General features: G+C 55.3%; 1 protein-coding gene and 1 pseudogene across 1 annotated transcript; both read right to left on the bottom strand.

The window, feature by feature from the left end:
- Positions 1–470: 470 nt before the first annotated feature.
- LOC129051138 (basic salivary proline-rich protein 2-like) lies at positions 471–1,476 on the bottom strand. The gene is made up of 2 exons (XM_054535908.2): positions 856–1,476; positions 471–598 (listed from the first exon to the last, which is right to left on the bottom strand). The coding sequence occupies exons 1-2, from the start codon at positions 1,474–1,476 to the stop codon at positions 572–574; spliced, it is 648 nt and encodes a 215-aa protein (XP_054391883.2). The 3' UTR covers positions 471–571.
- A 1,862-nt stretch (positions 1,477–3,338) lies between these two features.
- LOC100937487 (uncharacterized) lies at positions 3,339–7,714 on the bottom strand (annotated as a pseudogene).
- Between the last annotated feature and the right edge of the window lie 11,921 nt (positions 7,715–19,635).

Raw genomic sequence — 19,635 nt, forward strand, 5'->3', positions numbered from 1 at the left:
ACTTTCAGGATGGGAAACCCTCCAAGGAAGGTCCCCTTGGCTCTGGGGTGGCTCCTAGTGGATCTGCAAGAGGCGGGGCCCAGCCTGGTCGTGCCCCATCTTAGTCTGCCTCTGCATGGGCTACACATCCACAAAACAAAGCAAAACAGCAACATTTTCTACGATGCTTTTATTCACACTTCAAAACAGGTGCTGGACACCTTCCCATTGCCCCACCCCAGCCCCTGCTCTGTGCCCCGGGAAGCTGACTGTAGGTACAGGATCCATGGGGCTTCCTTGCTCTCTGGCCTCTACCTAGTTCAGCCAATGCGTAGCCCCAAGCAGTCAGGAGGGGTGAGGTCAGTGTACAGAAGCAGCTCCTCCCTGCCGGGTCGCTGTGTCCCTCTCCAAGGTCAGGGCTCCTGGAGACGGCCTCTCCTGTAGCTCCAGCTGCCCTCCAGGTCTCAGGGGGTAACAGCTCCCCTTTGTTGCTGTAGCTCCAGCTGCCCTCCAGGTCTCAGGGGGTAACAGCTCCCCTTTGTTGCTGGCCGTGGCTACTGCACAGCTCTCCTTTAATTCACGTATTTTTCATTTATTCAACTCTCCTCAAATACCCTGTCTGAGGGTGCCATAAAAATGTTAAGACTGTGTCAATTGCCCATATCAAAAAACATGCTTGTACGTTCCACTTGAAGTAGTTTGGAGGGGAGACTAATGGAAACTAGGGAGAGGCTAGCCCCCAAACCTCCGCTGAGGCCACCGCTGTCTGTGTCCCGAGGGCCCTGGAGTAGGAGGTGTCAATGACGGACTCAATGAATGAATGAATTGATCCCACCACCACCAGCGGCAGGCCCGCCTCTTCCTTCCACAGCCCACCTTGGCCTCCCCGCCCCGCCAGGTGGCAATGCCTTCGCTCCTGGTCCCTGAGCGCCGCTCCCTTCCCTCCCGCGTGGGCAGGGGGCAGGCGCGACGCCGGCCCAGCGCCTCGGAGCCGGGAACCGCACAGCACCCGGCGATGGCCCCGAGCCCCGCGCGCCCGAAGCCACGGCGCCGCTCGCTGGGGGCCTCGGGACGGCAGGGACGGCTGGGGGTGGCGCGGACCGCGTCCCCGAGGCGCGCAGCGCGCGATCGAACCACGCGCCCCGCCCGCTGCGGTCCGCTAACAGCAGCGCGCACCGCCCCACGTGGGGCCGCACGGGCTGGCGGCCCCCTCACTCGATTGGCCGCCGCACAGCCAATCAGAGAGCTGAGGCGATAGCGGCCGCACCGATTGGCCGCGGCGGGCCGGCCCGGGGGAGGGGGCGGGGCCCCTTTTGTTCTCTCCGCACCTCCGGGTTCGCGCGACTGTGAGCGCCCCCGCCCCGGAGCAGGGGTCCGCGCTGGGGGTTTGGAGGGCGGGGGCGCGGCCCGACGCCCCACCCCCAGCTTGTTCACTACCGCCAGGGCCCAGCGCCTGAAGCGCGGGTCCTTCGCTGGGACGAGCGCTTTCATCTCCATCCCTCAGTTTCCCTCCTCTCGTCTTCTCCCTGTGTTCAGGGAGTTATGGAGAAGCTCAGCCCTTGGCAAATGAGCTTGGGACCTTCCTAAAACCTAAGCCAATGATAGGCCCGATCTTGCCTGAGAGGGGCACGTGAGAGACCCCCAAGCTGGAGAGGCAGGTGTCCTGGTAACTCTAACCTGAGACCGTTTTCAGGGTGAGCTTTCTCCTAATCACCGCTGGGGCGTCTTCGTCCAAGGTGGGGCTGGATGGGGGTGGGCAGAGGCCCCCACAGCCACAGCCTGGCCAGCTGTGCAAATGCTCCCTAAACCGTCCCCCTCTTCAGTCACTCAACCAACCAATCAGTCAATCGCAGGGGCCTCCTTCTGGGGTGGAAGTGGTGGCCCCAGGGACCAGGGACCTTCACAGGGAGAGAAGGCTATGGTCCGGGCAGGGGCGTCAGGGGTTCAGCCTGGGTCTCCTGACCTCCAGGCCCACGTTTTCCCTTAGACAACACCTGAGAGCATCTCCCAGAGCGGCTGTGGCCACACACATCCCTGGGAGTAGGACGGGCCACCGCACTGAAGCTGTGGACGCAGGGCTCCCAATCTGTAGGCGAGGGGCCTCTCCCCTGCAGGGGACAGGATCGGACCCTGGGAGCCCTCAGTCCCCCTCCCAGCACTGATTACCTGGAAAACCCCCCAAGCCCAGGGTGATGAAGAAGGTGGGACCCTGACAGACAGTGAGTGGCCTGGACCTGGGATGGTAGCTTGACCTCATCTCCAAGGTCATCCTCCCAGACCTGGGGATCTAAAAACATTAAATCCTTCAGAATGACACATTTGCATCAGATCACTGTTCAGAACGCCACTGGTGCCATTGATGGAGCAGTCCCTGGGCTGAAGTGGCTGCTCTGGTCTGGTGAGCGGGGGCACCCGCGCGAGCTCCCAGGCCCAGAGGCCTCCCCCAGATCCTGGTGTTAGTGGCCCATGGAAGGACTCCCAGCCCCAGAGCCTTGGCAGGTGTCTGCGGCTCCCCAGGGGTGGGGTGCTGGGAGGCTGACATCTGTGGAGTGTTTTTACTGTTGAACAAATTGAATCAATTAAACAGGCCCCATCGGGGTGGCTGGGAGCGGTGAACAGGAGGGAAGAGGGGAGCGGAGCCAAGAGGACAGCCTGAGGGCGTCTGTCTCCCCAGGCGGGATTCAGACGCACCTCTTTCCCTGAATGTTCCAGGGCAGGAGACCTCCCTTGTTGACAAGAGGGAGGTGAGTTAGTGGAGGTGGAGTGGGAGGAAAGTCAGTGGGGACTGTCCCTGTTGTGTGTCCCCTGAAAGCACGCCAAGGCCTGTGTCTCCTACCCAGCCACCTCTGGGCTTCTCAGCCCCCAGCCCTGTGACCCTTTGGACATCCCAGCCTCCTTTCAAAGGCATTTTATTGCTCTCACAAGGCCTCCGGAAGCTGGAAGGCTCCACCAGAGAAAGAGAGGAGGCTGCCTAGGGAGGCTGGAGGAGGCGGAGAGGAAAGAGGAAACATTGTGGGGGTAATAGCAAGGGCCCCGGGTCACCCACCTGGAGCGGAAGCCTCCCCCTCGGGCAGGCTGAGAATGACGCAGGCGCCGGCTGCTCTGTGACCCAGCTGACCGAGGGACAGCCCCTGCCCGGGAGCTCCAGCAGCTGCTGCAGCGTCCCTCCTGCCCAAGCAAGGGCCGCAGGGCCACCCCTCTAATCTGTCCCCAGAGGTCCACTGCCGCTGCCTCTCCTCCAGCTGCTGCTCAGGGGAGCGAAGTTTCCTGAGTCAGGCCACCGGCAGCGGGCGGCCAGCCCCTCTCAGCATGACGCTTGCCCAGGGCCTGGGCTCCGTCACATGCCAGGACAGTGGTCACCGTCACCCTGGACAAACCACCTCTGTCCCTTCATGTCAGGTGACCATTATTGGGCCCCCTGAGGCAGACGAGCGTCTCACCAGTAAGCTCCCAGGGAGGACAGTGTGGTCAGGGCCTGCCCATCCGCCGGCACTCTGGCCTCTAGGCCCGCAGGCTGAGGGCACTGGCTGGCACCAGAACAGGGGCTGGTTTGGCCGACGGACCTGCTTCTTGGGCAGCACCAGGAAACAGCCGGGGACCAGGGCTGGAAAGCGCGGAGACCCTCCCAGCCCCCACATCCATGGCGTGAGCCCCGCGTGGGTGCAGCCCCTTCCGCAGCCCGAATTCCAGGCCCAGCTGCTGCCGGAGGGACCGCCAGCCAGGGGCGCAGGGCAGAGGGTGGGGGAAGGCGTGGCGCTCGCGCTCTCGGTTCTTGCTTGGATGGCGCCGGCTGAGGACCCCCACACCTGCGCTGCGGTGCAGAAGTCTTAGGATCCGAGGGGGCTGCCGGTCTGGGCCGGCGCGTTCAGGCCCCGGGCGGTGGGGTGGCCTCGGCGTCCGTGGCTCGGTTGTCTGCAGGCAGGCACGCGGCGCTGTGAGAAACGAACGTCCGTGACTTAGTCCACGGGACCGTTTCTGCATTTTCACCCCAACCTGGAGAGCTGCAGCGCAGCCGCGGGACAGGAAGCCGCCGCCAGGTGGGTCAGGACTGCGACCTGAACTCGGCTCTGCGGCCTCCCGCTCCGGCCGCCGGTTCGCAATCCTGGCGTGAACCAGGAGATCAACCTCCGGCGCCCGCCACAGGCGCCCTCCCGCGGGAACCGGCAGGCAGGAGCGGTGTGGGGGCGCCCTCCAGCGGCCGTGGCCGGGATGGCGGCCTCCTGCCAGGCCCCAAGCGTGGCCGCGTGGGCAGCGCGCATAGCCCGCAACGGAAAGACATGCGCTCCTCCTGGGTGGACCTTGAGACCCCTTCGCACCCTGGGTGGCCGCCTCGTGGTGAGCACCCCCGCCCCTCCCTGCAAGGCAGGTGTTAGCTGGAAGGGCAGGCAACCTGGGAACCAGAGGGAGCTGCTCTGGTTGGGAGGAAAAAGCCAGCTCGGTTCCCGCCTGAGCCCCGAAGGGGCGGGGTTGGGAAGGGGGCCTGGCCAGAGGGAAGGAGCACTCTGGGTTGAGGGTGCTGGGGGAGCACAAAGGCAGGAACTGGGGAGCATAAGGCCAGGAGATAGGGGACAACCTAGGCAGGAGCTGGGGAGCAGCCAGGCAGGGGCTGAGGAGCAACCAGGCAGGAACTGGGGAGCATCGATGCAGGAGCTGTGTCGCGTGTTATCCCCGTCACGTGGAGTTGTGTGTCCTGGGAGGAGCACAGCATTTCAGGGCCTAGAGCCCCTCTCTGTACTGGAGCCGCCTCTGTGTGTCCATTCCGAATGAGCCGTCCTTCCCTCGCAGCGCTCCCAGTGGGATTGAGAACTGTTAGGCACACACCTGGTGAAGCATTGCTGCCCTTTCTCTTGGGGAGAAGTGGCCTTCTAGCTCAGAGAATAGCTGCTTCCTGGAACTGAAATCCTGCCGCATCCAGACCAAGAGCATGCTTGGAGCAGGTATCAGTGCACACACTGCTTCCGAAATTACAGCTATACATTTAAAAAAAATTTTTTTTCAAGGCAGGGTCTTGCTCTGTGGCCCAGGCTGGAATGCAGTGGCAGCACCATGGCTCATGGCAGACTCAACCTCCCTGGCTCAAGCCACGCCCCCACCTCAGCCTCCCAAGTGGCTGGGACTACAGACACATGCCACCACACCTGGCTAAATTTTTTTTTTTTTTTTTTGTTTTTGAGACAGAGTCTCACTCTGTCACCCAGGCTGGAGTGCAGTGGCGCAAACTCTGCTCACTGCAAGCTCCGCCTCCCGGGTTCACGCCATTCTCCTGTCTCAGCCTCCCGAATAGATGGGACTACAGGCGCCCGCCACTATGCCCAGCTAATTTTTGTATTTTTAGTAGAGACGGGGTTTCACCGTGTTAGCCAGGATGGTCTTGATCTCCTGACCTCGTGATCCGCCCGCCTCGGCCTCCCAAAGTGCTGGGATTACAGGCGTGAGCCACCACGCCCGGCCTAGTTTGGGTATGTTACATTATATATTTTTTTCTTTTTTGAGACTGAGTCTTGCTCTGTCACCCAGGCTAGAGTGCAGTGGTGTGATCTTGGCTCACTGCAACCTCCACCTCTCGAGTTCAAGGGATTCTCCTGCCTCAGCCTCCCAAGTAGCTGGGATTACAGGCACCCACTATCACACCCGGCTAATTTTCTTGTATTTTTAGTAGAGACAGGGTTTCACCATGTTGGCCAGGCCGGTCTCGAACTCCTGACCTCAAGTGATCGGCCCGCCTCGGCCTCCCAAAGTGCTGGGATTATGGGCATGAGCCACCATGCCTGGCCCATAATTTTTTAAACTGTGATACATTTTGCCATTTTAACCATTTTTAAGTGTACACTTCAAAGGCATTGAGTACATTTACCATGTTGTGAGACTCTCAACACTATCCATTTGCAGAACTTTTTCGTCATTCCAGAGACTATCCATTAAGCACCAACTTCCTTTTCCCTCTCTCCCCAGCCCCTGGCCTTGCCCTCTCCCCCCAGCTCCTGGCCTTTCCCTCTCCCCCCAACCCCTGGCAACCTCTTACCTACTTTCTGTTTCTGTACTTGCCTATTCTAGATGTTTTATAAGTGGAACCAGACAGACTTTGTCCTTTGTGACTGGCTCATCTCACTTAGCATAATGTTTTCAGGCCATCTGTGCATGGTGTGCGTCAGAATTTCCTTCCTTTTTAAGGTTAAATCATAGTCCATTGTATGGAGGGACCACATTTGTTTCTCTATTCATTTATGGATGGACACGTGGGTTGTTTCCACCTTTTCTCTGCGGTGAGTATCGTTGTGGTCAACATTTGGAATAACTCGTGTTGAGCACACTGTTCGTGTTCCTGCCTAGTTCTCTGGGTGTGCGGCTGCGCAGAACTGCTGGGTAATTCTGCCCTTCGCTCTTTGAGAACCGCTAATGTGTTTTTCACGGTGCATGCATTGTATGAGAGCTCCAATTTCTCCACATCCTCACCAACACTTACTGTTTTTATTATTGTTCTTGTTATACAGCTTTCATTTTTATAAAAAGCAATTTTTTTTTTTTGAGACGGAGTCTCACACTGTCACCCAGGGTGGAGTGCAGTGGCATGATTTCGGCTCACTGCAATCTCCGCCTCCCAGGTGAAAGCGATTCTCCTGCCTCAGCCTCCCAAGTAACTGGGATCACAGGCACCCGCAACCACGCCTGGCTAATTTTTTGTATTTTTAGTAGAGGTGGGGTTTCACCGTGTTAGCCAGCATGGTCTCAATCCCCTGACCTCGTAATCTGCTCACCTCAGACTCCTAAAGTGCTGGGATTACAGGCGTGAGCCACAGCCCCCAGCCCAAAAGCAGTATTTTCATACAAACAATACACTAACGCTAACTGAAATAATTAACAAATTACAGAGATAAAAAAAATTTTTTTTTCTTTTTTTTGAGACAGGGTCTCACTCTGTCGCCCAGGCTGGAGTGCAGTGGCACGATCTCGGCTCACTGCAACCTCTGTCTTGCCCAGGCTCAAGTGATTCTCCTGCCTCAGCCTCCCGAGTAGCTGAGATTACAGGCGTGCACCAGCACGCTCGCCCGGCTAATTTTTTTTTTTTTTTTTTTTTTTTGTAATTTCAGTAGAGACGGGGTTTCACCATGTTGGCCAGGCTGGTCTCGAACTCCTGCCTGGGGTGCTGGGATTACAGCCGTGAGCCACTGTGCCCAGTCAAAATATTTTTTATTTACCTCCAACCCCACCATCTAGAGATGACCACTACTCATTTTTGTTGATGGTATTTGGCAACAGGCTTGTCTGCTTTCTAAGCACTGTTGTTTTGTTTAGGGACAGGGTCTCCGCTCTGTGGCCCAGGCTGGAGTGCAGAAGTGCAATCACGGCTCACTGTAGCCTCCACCTCCCAAGCTCAAGCGATCCTCCCGCCTCGGCCTCCCGAGTGGCTGGGACCACAGGCGCGGGTCCCCTCCAGCCAAGCATTGTTTTTCTGACCCGCAGGATGGGAGCAGGGAGAGCGGGGCTGGCCGGGGGTCGACGAGGAGGCCCTGCGAAGGGCAGGCCCCGGCCAGGCCGGGCGGGGCTCCGCGTCTCAGCCGGCGCTTCTGCGCACGGGCTCACTACTGGGGGCGGCCAGGATCACGGACTCGCTGGCCTGGTCTCCGGAGCGGAGGCGGACGGCTTGAAGGAGCGACCCCGTGGGCCGGCGCAGCCCTCCCCAGGCCCCGAGACCCGGTCGGAGACGGACCCGCCGAGCCAGGAGCCGCGCATCCATTGGCCGAGAGCGCGGCCGCCCGGGCCAATCACAGGGTGGCCCCGGCGCCCCCGGGCGCGCCGTGGGGACAGAGTCAGGCGCGTGCGCACTCGGCACTCGGCCCTCCCCGGCGGCCTCCGGGCGGGACGCGGCGTCGGCTTCTGAAGTTGGGGCTCCGTCCTGCCTCCCGGCGGGCCGGGAAAAGGGTATCGCACGTGCGCCCCCCGCGGCCCGCGATCCCCAGCCGTCGGCCTAGCCCCAGGCGGGTCGCTCGCGCTGTCCCCAGCCCTGGACCGGCCTCCTCCAGCTGCCGGGTGGAGAGGCTGGGGGGCTTTTCCCGAGGTCGGCGGCGAGGCTGAGAGAGCCCAGGCCCCGCCGCGCCCGAGGAGACAGCCCCTCGCGGGCTCTGAAGGCCCCGGGGCCTCCGTGATGTTCCGGGGCCGGGTTGTGCCTGCTCCCGTTTCCGGTGCCGCTGCCCTCGGGCACCGTCCTCTCTGGCCCTGCCTTGGTCTGGGAGGGGTCGCTAAGGGGGCGGAGGGCGCTCCTGGGGGGCCCTGCGGGTCTCCCGGCCTCGGCCCCCCCAGGTGGCCAGAGCGGGGCTCTGCACAAAGGCCTCAGGTAGCCGGGGCCTCGGTTCCGACAAACCCCTCGCACTGACCGGGCCTCAGCTGACCCGGGCAGCCTATTGACCCGACCCCGACGCCCGGGCCCTCCAGGCCTGTCAGAGCCTCCAGGAAAGGAAATGGGCTGCGGGACGCAGCGAGGCTGGACAGCGGGCGCTGGCCCAGGACTCCCCTTGCCCAGAGGAGAAAATGGAGGCTGAGCCTCGAGAGAGCCCAGCTCGATGCCAGGAGCACTTTGCAGAGGGACACGGATGGGGGCTGGCAGCACTTCACCCCTGGGCAGTAACGGAGTAACGGGAGCGCACTAAAGTCAGCAGCACCGCCACCCACCCACCCACCAAGGCCACCGCCACCTCCCACCATCCCGACCGTCCTTTGCTCCCTCAACGCTTGTTGCTGTGGGGCTTGGGGATGTGTTGGATTCTCACTGGCCCGGACCTTTGCTCCCCAAGGGCCGCCTGGCTGTAGAGCAGAACCCCCAAGTCCTGGAGAGAAGGGCAGAGGCCGGCCGACCAGGAACTCTGCAGAGGAGCAAACTCTGGCCTGCGGACCCAGGGCTCTCACCGGCAGGTAAACCTCTGTGGGTCACAAGGCTTGGCGCTCCATGCTCTCTGCAAACTGGGCCTCATGCCACCTGTCTGCCCTGCACCTGGAGAACTGACAGCCTACCCGCCCAGCACTCGCAGCAGAAGCTAAAGCATTCCTGGAACCCATAGGCCCCCAGCTAGCCTGACCCCTTGCCGCAGCCCCCCACGGCCCTGGCCTGGCCTCCCGGAATGCACCCAGGCTGTGCTCGCCCTGGGGCCTCTGCGTGCCCGTCCCTCTGAGGACAGCTCTTCTTGCTTTAGGCGCCTCCATCTCCTCCTACAAATCTTTGCTCGCATGTCTTCTCAGACAGCCCCACACCCCTGTCTAAATGTTCAGTCCCCCTCCCCCACTCCTCGTCCCCCTCAAGCCCAGTTCCTGCTTGGGTTCTGGTAGCTGGTGCCCCCTTCCCTGCTGCTGTGGACCTGAGCTCTTTCTGCCCCTCTGTTTCCTGCTGCATCCTGCCTGGCTCCCAGGAGGCCTCTCTAAGCATTTCTGACAACAAAGCCGGGGCTGCAGATCCCTGGTAAGATTCCAGGCTAGCATCAGCCCTCCTCTCCCGCACACACCACAGCTAAAGCACACAAGGGCACCGCTGAACGCCACCACTCCCAGCTGCCAGAGTGCCGCATCCGTCGGCAAGGGAAATTGGGACCCTTCCATAGAAAACAGGCAAAGACTGAACAGACATTCACAATGGCCCCAAACAAATGGAAAGAAGCTCACGCCCTCCAAAAACCAAAGAAATGCAAATTCACATAGCCAGGAAGTGTCATTTCTCACCTTCCGAACTGGCAAATGTGGACCAGGGTTGTCCTGGGTGTTGGTGGGGATGCTAGCAAGGTGCCCTCAGGGAGGGAGAGCACAGCCCTGGGGGGCCATCTGAGCCTGTGGGGCACCTGTTCATGCTAAGGAATCAGGAGCCACGGCCCCCTGGGGACCCCATTAGCCTTGCTGTGGCCAGGCCGGGAGAAGCCCCCTCAGTGTGAGGACATAGCAGCACTCAGCCCCAGGGCAGACCCACAACCTGTTCCAGGGCCAGGACTGTTCCTGCCTGCCCCTAGCTCCTTCCCTGTCTCTCTGTCCCAGTGCGGTTAATACTGGATGTTTCTGAGTCACCAGCTGGAGGGAGTGTGGCCCTTCAGCCTGGTCAGGGGCCCCCCAGTTGGGGTGGGTGGCTTGGCTCATGACCTCGGTGGACGGGCCCCTGGGCACCCTGCTGGTGGCAGGAGGAAGCCAGAGTGGCCCCAGAAACACTCCTTAAAGAGCCAATAAATCACAAGCCCCGTCTGCCTACCGCCTCCACATCGCTGCCTGACGTTTTTTATATTGATGCATTAATTTATCTTTAAAAATGGGCAACACTGCTTGTTTGATTTCCTCAGAGGCCACGTGGGGCAGAGAGTGACAAATTATTTCCTGAATCTCGAGTGGCTGACCCTTTCAGTCCCCCACACTGAAAGCCCGTGTCCCCGGTTCCCAGACACTCCTCGGTTTGGCTTGGGGCCACTCCCTGGTGCTGCGACGTCACTGGTGCTGTCCTTGACAGGTGACCCATTTGCCTGAAGCCTGGGACGCCCATCCGTCCAGGACCTGTATCAGGACCGCATGGCCTCGCCCCCGGGTCTCTCTTCCATGCCTTAGAGGGGGCTGGGGGCCAGGTAGGGGTGGGGGCACTGGCCTGGGGCCTGACAAGGCTGTGAACTCGGCTCATGGGGACAGTTTGGATGCTGCTCATTCGTTTGCCTACATCGCCAGGACAGGCAGGATCTGGGAGCATCAAAAAAAGGGAATTATTCGCAGCAAATATGAGTGTGTTCAAAAAGAAATCTGAAGGCAGTTTCCACCAGAATCCTTTGTCTACTCTGGACAGGCAGAGGCCATCTGAGCTCGGGACCTCCCAAGAAGGGATTCGGAGGAGCCACATTCCACTTTCTAGGTGTGACCCTCCATCTGCTCCAAGTGGACTTGAGACATCTTAATAATAACACTGACTAGCTACTAAAACAAACATGGGCAGGAGCACGTGTGCACCCTGAACACACAGAGCAGCAGCCATCCAGGGTGGGCAGCCTCCCAGATGGCCCCACAGGCCCGCACCCCTGCCCTCCTGTCGGTCACACCCCACCAAGGGAGGGTCTGTGTAATCAGTGGAGCAGGGCAGAGGTGCCAGCAGGCCAGTTTAGAGAGACACAGCACACAGCAGCTTCCGTCCTGGTTCTCTCTCCCTCTCTCTTTCTCTCTCTTTCTCTCTCTCTCTCTGCCTCTCTCTCCCTCTCTCCCTGCCTCTCTTTCCCTCCCTCCCTCCCCCCTCCTTATCTCTCTCTCTCCCTCCCTCCCTCTTTCCCTCCCTCTCCCCCTCCCCCTCCCCCTCTCTCTCTCCCCCTCTCTCCCTCTCCACCTCCCCTCTCTCCCCCTCTCCCTCTCTCCACCGCCACTCTCTCCTTCTCTCCCTCTCTCTGTCCCCCTCTCCCTCTCGCCCCCTCTCCCCCCCCTCCTCTCCCTCTCTCCCCCCTCCTCCCCTCCCTCTCTCCCCCCGCTTCTTTCCCTCTCTCTGTCTCTCTCCCCCCTCCCCTCCCTCTCTCCGTGTCTCTCCTTCTGTCCCCCCTCCCTCTCTCCCTCTCTCCCCCCTTCCCTCTCTCCCTCCCTCTCTCCTTTCCCTTCCTCTACATGGGGAGGAGCTCACTCCCTGCCAACAGCCAGGGGAACAAGCTTGGAAGCGGATTTTCCAGCCCCGCACCCAGCCTCGTGGAAGACCACCCAGGTGAGTTGCTTCCTGCGCCTCAGCTGCTGTGAGAGATGATAGATGCTTGTTGTAAGCCCCTGTGTTTTGGAGTAATTTGTTACACAGCAGTAGAGGGCCAACGCACTGCTAAAGCAGCAGCAGGAGCAGGTGTAGCCAGGCACCTAAGAGGAGCTGCTTATAAACGCCGGGGAGTGGCTCAGCCTGTAATCCCAGCACTTTGGGGCCGAGGATGGAGCCGGCCTGGACAACATAGTGAAACCTCGTCTCTACAGAAAATTTAAAAAATAAAACATTAGCCAGGCATGGATCCGATGCTTCCGTGAGGACTTTGAATCTCCAGGCAGTGACAGAGAAGACATCAGAGACTCAGGATCAACAGCAGCTGCACTGAGAGCTGAGGTCCTTGCACTGGGCCACTCCCCTTCCCCACTGAGCCACTCTGAGTGCAGGTGATGCTTCCCTGGGTTCCTTCCCACCTTCTGAGAAGGGTTCTGTCGACCTGTGGCTTCAGTGGGACCTGAGCTCATCCCAGAGACCGCCTTTTTTCACTTTCTTACCGAGGGTTGGGCGTCTGGTTACTGAGGGTGGTGTGTGCCTGTAGTCTCAGCTATTCCAGAGGCTTGATGCAGGAGGATCACTTGGACGGTGGAGTTCCAGGCTGCAGTGAGCTATGATCACACCACTGCACTCCAGCCTGGGCAACAGAGAAAGACACTGTCTCAAAAAAAAAAAAAGAAAAAGAAAAAAGAAAAAAAAGCGGGGAGTGGGGGGCAGGCGGAGTGGTTCACACCTGTAATCCCAACACTTTGGGAGGCCGAGGGGGGCGAATCACGAGGTCAAGAGATTGAGACCATCCTGGCCAACATGGTGAAATCCCCTCTACTAAAAATACAAAAAATTAGCCAGGCTTGAAGAGAATCACTTGAAGTTGGGAGGCGGAGGTTGCAGTGAGCTGAGATTGTGCCACTGCACTCCAGCCTGGGGACAGAGCGAGACTCTGTCTCAAAAAAAAAAAAAAAAAAAAAAAAGTAAAACGCAGGAAGAGGAGGGAGAGAGGAGACCTCAGAGCTGCGTGGCTTTCCTTTTCTGACCCAGGACGCATTTGTGGCCAGACCCCTGGGATGGATGGAGCCCCAACACCCTCCTCTCCATGTCTCCATTCCCTGGGGGCTGCAGGCCCGAGAGATTGCACACGGTGTTCCTTCTGCCCAGAAAATTATTGGTCCTCCCGTGTACCAGAAGCCACATGCTCACTTTCCAGGGCACTTCTGCCCACACAAGCATTTCCTCCAACATGGAAGGAAGGCCATCCCCTGCAGCAGGCAGTACTCCAGGCTTCAGCGAGCTGCCCTTCACCAGAGGGGCTGTCTGCAGACCCACCCACAAGCCTGGCATACCGTGGCACTTAGTAAATGTTTGCCGACTCAGGGCATGCAGGTCAACTCTCTGGTCTCTGTTATGAACCAGAAAGTGCGGGGTGTGGTGATAACAGGACTATTTACACAGGTTAACAACCTGCCAGTGAGGTAGCAACCTTCCACCACACTGATTAAGAAACTGAGGCACAAGGAGGTTGTATAACTTGACTCAGATTGCACAACTATTAAGTGGCAGAGCCAGGACACAATCCAGGTAGGCTGGCTCTGCATCTACACTCTTAACCACTGCACTTGCTGTTTTCCTGGAACAAAACCACCTGCTTGTCGGGTGCCTCCCTCCATCAGCGCCTGGACCAGGACATCAGCCACGTGCATGGTGGGCCTGGAGCTGCCCCACGCCCGCCAGCCAACCGGGTCAGTGCGGCCTCCCCTCCATCATGATTGGTTCAGGCAATCCAGGCCTCAGCCAATCAGAACACAGCTCTCTGGTCCAGCTCGCCTGGAGCGCCTGACTTCTGCTCTTTCCCAGCATGGTGGCCTGGAGATGTCTCACTCATTGTTGCCCAGGCTGGAGTGCAGTGGGGCAATCTCAGCTCACTGCAATCTCTGCGTCCCGGGTTCAAGAGGTTATCCTGCTTCAGCCTCCCAAGTAGCTGGGATTACAGTAGGTGGCTCACGCCTGTAATCCCAGCACTTTGGGAGGCCTAGGCGGGCGGATCACAAGGTCAGGAGTTCGAGACCAGCCTGGTCAATATGGTGAAACCCCGTCTCTACCAAAAATACAAAACTTAGCCGGGCGTGGTGGCGTATGCCTGTAATCCCAGCTACTTGGGAGGCTGAGGCAGGAGAATCACCTGAACCCGGGAGGCAGAGGTTGCAGTGAGCCGAGATCGTGCCACTGCACTCCAGCCTGGGTGACAGAGCGAGACTCCGACTCAAAAAAAAAAAAACGAGAGAAAGAGAAGTGAGAAGTTCTGTTTGCCATAGAGCTTCGTGCAAATACACGCATTGATCTGCAGAGGCAGGCCCACGGGGTATCCAGGTAAGAACGTGGTACTAGTGAGCAATCAGCAGAATACCCGACTGACAGGCAAGTCAATGTGTGGAGGCTTTTCTTCTTTTTCATGTAACTAGAAATCTGGAGGTGGGAGTTATCCCCATCGCGACCCAGACTCTTTCAGTCTTTCTGCCCCAACATCCTTGGCAGGTGGGCTTTTGTATGTTGTTTATAGGGCAGCTGCTGGAACGCCATATACCACACACACCTCTACAGTCAAGGCACAAAGAAAGGATGAAGAGACAGGGCCAGTCACATCTGTGCCCTTTTATTAGGGAAAGACAAACCTGCCCTAGAAGCCCCTGCAGTGGATTCCCCCCAGGCCTCAATGGCCACCCATGATCGGGCATCCTATGAGGGATTCGGAGACGGCAGAGAGCCAGGTTGTCATGACAGCACTGGCCAAGCACGCTTCATTCCCAGGGTCTTGGTAGCCCTCCAAAAAGCAGAGTTCCATAGGCAGGAAAGAAGAGGAACAGATTTTGGTGGGCGGCAGGTCTGCCTGCCACAGGTGGGAAGACAAGACATGGGGAGGTTCACAGATTACCCAGGGGAGTGGGGATCAGCTGAAGGGCTGCCTGGCCGGGTACAAAACCTGAGATCCTGCCGCACGGCTGGATGAGGGAAGAGCCCTGCTGCTGCTGCTGCTCCAGCCCCCTCAGCAACAGCATGGATGTCACAGATGCTAGCCACCAGATGTCCACTAGCCTCACTGCCAGAACCGGTTCTATGCTGCTCCTGCTTATGGTGCGAAGACACCACAGGCTTCCAACTGAAGGTTGGAGGTGGATGCACCTGATTGGTGGAGCCTGGGCCGTGTGACTGAGTCCTGACAGCAACAGATACTGGGAAAGTTAGTATCTACTGTTTTTCAATTTATACAGAAAGATGAGTCCTGCTTTGCAGACTGGAGATTAACTTTAGGTGAGAAGGAGATTCTTTATACATGCAGGGAGCATAAGTTGGCACAACTTTTTGGAAAGTAATGAGGCAGTACATATGAGCAGCCTAAAAAAGGCTATAGCCTGCCACCCAGTAATTTCATTTTAGATAATCTCTCTTAAAATCGTAGTAGGGGCTGCCGGGCAAGGTGGCTCACTCCTGTAATCCCAGTACATTGGGAGGCTGAGGCAGGAAGATCACCTGAGGTTGGGAGTTCGAGACCAGCCTGGCCACCATGGAGAAACCCTGTCTCTACTAAAAAATACAAAATTAGCCAGGCATGGTGGCGCATGCCTGTAATCCCAGCTACTCGGGAAGCTGAGGCAGGAGAATCGCTTGAACCTGGGAGGCGGAGGTTGCAGTAAGCCGAGATCGCGCCATTGCACTCCAGCCTGGGGAAAAAGAGCGAAACTCCATCTCAAAAAAAAAAAAAAAAAAAAAAAAAAAAAAAAAAAAAAAAAGATGGTGGTAGGGGCTAGGCATGGTGGACACCTGTAATCCCAGCATTTTGGGAGGCCAAGGCCAGCAGATCACTTGAACCCAGGTGTTCAAGACCAGCCTGGGCAATAGGGTGAAACCCTGTTTCTACAAAAAATTTAAAAATTAGCCAGGCGGTGTGGATCATGCCTGCAGTCCCAGCTACTTGGGAGGCTGAGGTGGGAGGATGGCTTCAACCCTGGAGGTCAAAGCTTCAGTGAGCTATGATTGCACCACTGCACTCCAGCCTGGGCAACACACCGAGACCCCCATCTCTTAAAAAAAAAAAAAAAAGGTAGTGGCTGGAGTGGTGGGAAATCTTTAACACTCACGTCATCAGGACAGAGTTGATTATAACCACAATCATGTGGCAACAACTGACTTGTCCAATGAGGAGAGTAAGTGAATCTCAGCCCAGCCATCCTACAATGAATATTTAATAACCTGAGGAAAAAAGCTTAAGTTCTAATGGCAAATGGAAAGATTAGGATATATCTGTAGTTGTCTTGGCAAAGTCTTACAAGGTATTATTTATTGAAAGCAACAAGCCAGTTGTGCAAACCTGCCTGATTTGAAATTACTTGGCAGGAATGTTTGGAAAATTCCTCGTATTTAAAAAAGCTTCCCCTTGAAAATTAGGAGAAGCCTTAAAATGAAAATACCCGGGAGAAACCTAAAGATGGTTGGCTGAGAGGTTTGGAAATGTGGACATTCCCAGACAAGTTCATAATGATGCCATAAATAAGAATGCTTGCAGTCCAGCTCAATGGCTTATGCGTGTAATCCCAGCACTTTGGAAGACTGATGTGGGAAGATTGCTTGAGACCGAGAGTTCGAGGCCAGCCTGGGCAATATGGTGAGACCCCATCTCTACAAAAAAATTAAAAATTAACCAAGCATGGTGGCTCACACCTTTAGCCCCAGCTACATGGGGAGGCTTGAGCCCAGGAGGTCAAGGCTGCAGTAAGCTATGATCATGCCACTGAACTCCAGACTGGGTGACAGAGTGAGACCCTATCTCAAAAAGAAAAAAAAAATGGAGGCCGGGCATAGTGGCTCATGCCTGTAACCCCAGCACTTTGGAAGGCCGAGGTGGGCGAATCACTTGAGGTCAGGAGTTGGACACCAGCCTGGCCAAAATGGTGAAACCCCATCTCTGCTAAAAATACAACAAAAATTAGCCGGGTGTGGTGCCACACGCCTATAATCCCAGATACTCAGGAGGCTGAGGCAGGAGAATCGCTTGAAGCTGGGAGGCAGCTATATCAGTGAGCTGAGATCGCGCCACTGCACTCCAGCCTGGGCAACAGAGTGAGACTCCATCTCAAAAAAAAAAAAGAAAAAAGAAAAGAAAAGGACTGAGCAACACAGTGCCTCAAAAAAAACACAAAAATTGGATCACGAGGTGCAGTTACTTGCAAGGCTTGAGGCCAGACATTTGAGACGGCTTCAGCAATATAGTAAGACCCTGTTTCAAAAAACAACAAAAAAAATTGAATTGGCCAGGTGTGTGGTGCGCACCTGTACTCCCAGCTACTCAGGAGGCTGAGGCATAAGGAGCACTTGGGTCTAGTAGGTCAAAGCTGCAGTGAGCTATGATTGCATCAATGCACGCTGGGCAACAGAACAAGACCCCATCTCTGAAATAAATAAATACATACATAAGTATCAGGTCATGGAAGAATATGTCCTTTTTTTTCTTTCTTGAGATAAGGTCTCACTCTATGGTCCAGGCTGGAGTGCAGTGGCACAGTCTTGGCTCACTGCAGCCTTGACCTCAAGAGCTCAAGTGATCCTCCTGTTTCAGCGTCCAGAGTAGTTGGGACCACAAGCACACACCACCACATCTAGCTAATTTTGTTTCTTTTTTGTAGAGATGGGGTCTCACTATGTTTCCCAGCCTGGTCTCAAACCCCTTGGCTCAAGTGGTCCTCCTGTCTGGGCCTCCTAAAGTGCTAGGATTATAGGTGTCAGCCACTGGATCTGACTGCAAGAATATATTCTTTATGTGTAAAATATTTTAAAATATACATTTCAGCCGGACACAGTGGCTCACGCCTGCAATCCCAGCACTTTGGGAGGCCGAGGCGGGCGGATCACGAGGTCAGGACATCGAGACCATGGTGAAACCCCATCTCTACTAAAAATACAAAAAAAAATAGCCAGGCGCGGTGGCGGGCGCCTGCAGTCCCAGCTACTCAGGAGGCTGAGGCAGGAGAATGGCGTGAACCCGGGAGGCGGAGCTTGCAGTGAGCCGAGATCGCACCACTGCACTCCAGCCTGGGCGACAGAGCAAGACTCCATCTTAAAAAAAGTAAATAAATAAATAAATAAATAAAATATACATTTCAGGACAGGCATGGTGGCTCACCCCTGTAATCCCAGCACTCTGGGAGGCCGAGGCAGGTGGATCACCTGAGGTCAGGAGTTCAAGACCTGCCTGGCCAACATGGTGAAACCCCATCTCTACTAAAAATACAAAAAAATTAGCCAGGCGTAGTGGCACATGCCTGTAATCCCAGCTACTCGGGAGGCTGAGGCAGGAGAATCGCTTGAGCCAAGGAGGCGGAGGTTGCAGTGAACGAGATCGCGCCATTGCGCTCCAGCCTGGGTGACAAACTCTGTCTCAAAAATAAATAAATATATATTATATATATTATAAAATATATATAATATATTTTATAATATATTATATATATTATATATAATATATTTTATAATATATATATTATATATATAATATATTTTATAATATATTATATATATTATATATAATATATTATATATACAATATATAATATAATATATAAAAATATATAATATATATAAAAATATATATTATATATAATATACATTATATATAATATATAATATACATTATATATAATATATAATATACATTATATATAATATATAATATACATTATATATAATATATAATATACATTATATATAATATATAATATACATTATATATAATATATAATATACATTATATATAATATATAAAATATATATTATATATAATATATATTTTATATATAATATATATATATACACACACATTACAAAGTATAGAAGGGACTTCTGCTTCTGGCCATTATGGGGTAACTGGTATGGGACTTGCTCTCCTGCCATATACAACTAGAAAGCTAGAAAAGTCATGAAGCAACAACTGTTTTTTTTTTTTTTTTGAGACAGAGTCTCGCTCTGTCACCCAGGCTGGAGTGCAGTGGCACAATCTCGGCTCACTGCAAGCTCCGCCTCCCGGGTTCACACCATTCTCCTGCCTCAGCCTTCTGAGTAGCTGGGACTACAGGTGCCCGCCACGACACCTGGCTAATTTTTTTGTATTTTTAGTAGAGATGGGGTTTCACTGTGTTAGCCAGGATGGTCTCAATCTCCTGACCTCGTGATCCACCCGCCTCGGCCTCCCAAAGTGCTGGGATTACAGGCATGAGCCACCATGCCCGACCAGCAACAACTGTTTTTAAACACAGGACAATAGTCAGCGCAGGACCATGACCCCTAAGAGATTACAAATGATGTGAGCCCTGCAATTATCATGGTTTTCTACCTGCAGGTCTTTCTGGACTGAGACACAGAACACAGACGTCCCGTGAACTGAGACATAGAGATTGGAGTTTGAAGAGGCTGAAATGATTGGAATGTGCAAGGCAGAGTGCCTATGTGGAGGTAGCAATGCAGATAGTGACTTCTAGAAATTTGTATAGAGGTCCCCTTAAGGATTTTGATGAATCTTAAACTGTGCGTATGTACAGGGAAAACCCATGAGACTCAGGAAAGAGTGACAGCTGGACAACAGTGACACAGAGTAAGTGACAGGGTTCACAGAGGACTGAGAGACATTGGGGTTTCCAACAGACTTCACCAGCACTCAGGGCACAGAGTGAAGATTGCGGAAGTATCTCACTTTCGTAGCAAATCTAAACTATCTCGGAATAAAAGCACCATCTAAGGCCGGGCACAGTGGCTCATGCCTGTAATCCCAGCGCTTTGGGAGACTGAGGCAGGTGGATCACCTGAGGTCAGGAGTTCAAGACCAGCCTGGCCAACATGGCAAAACCTTGTCTCTACTAAAAATACAAAAATTAGCCAGGCATACTGGCGGG

The sequence above is a fragment of the Pongo abelii genome, chromosome 19 (assembly GCF_028885655.2).
Source record: "Pongo abelii isolate AG06213 chromosome 19, NHGRI_mPonAbe1-v2.0_pri, whole genome shotgun sequence".
Taxonomy (NCBI): Eukaryota; Metazoa; Chordata; class Mammalia; order Primates; family Hominidae; genus Pongo; species Pongo abelii.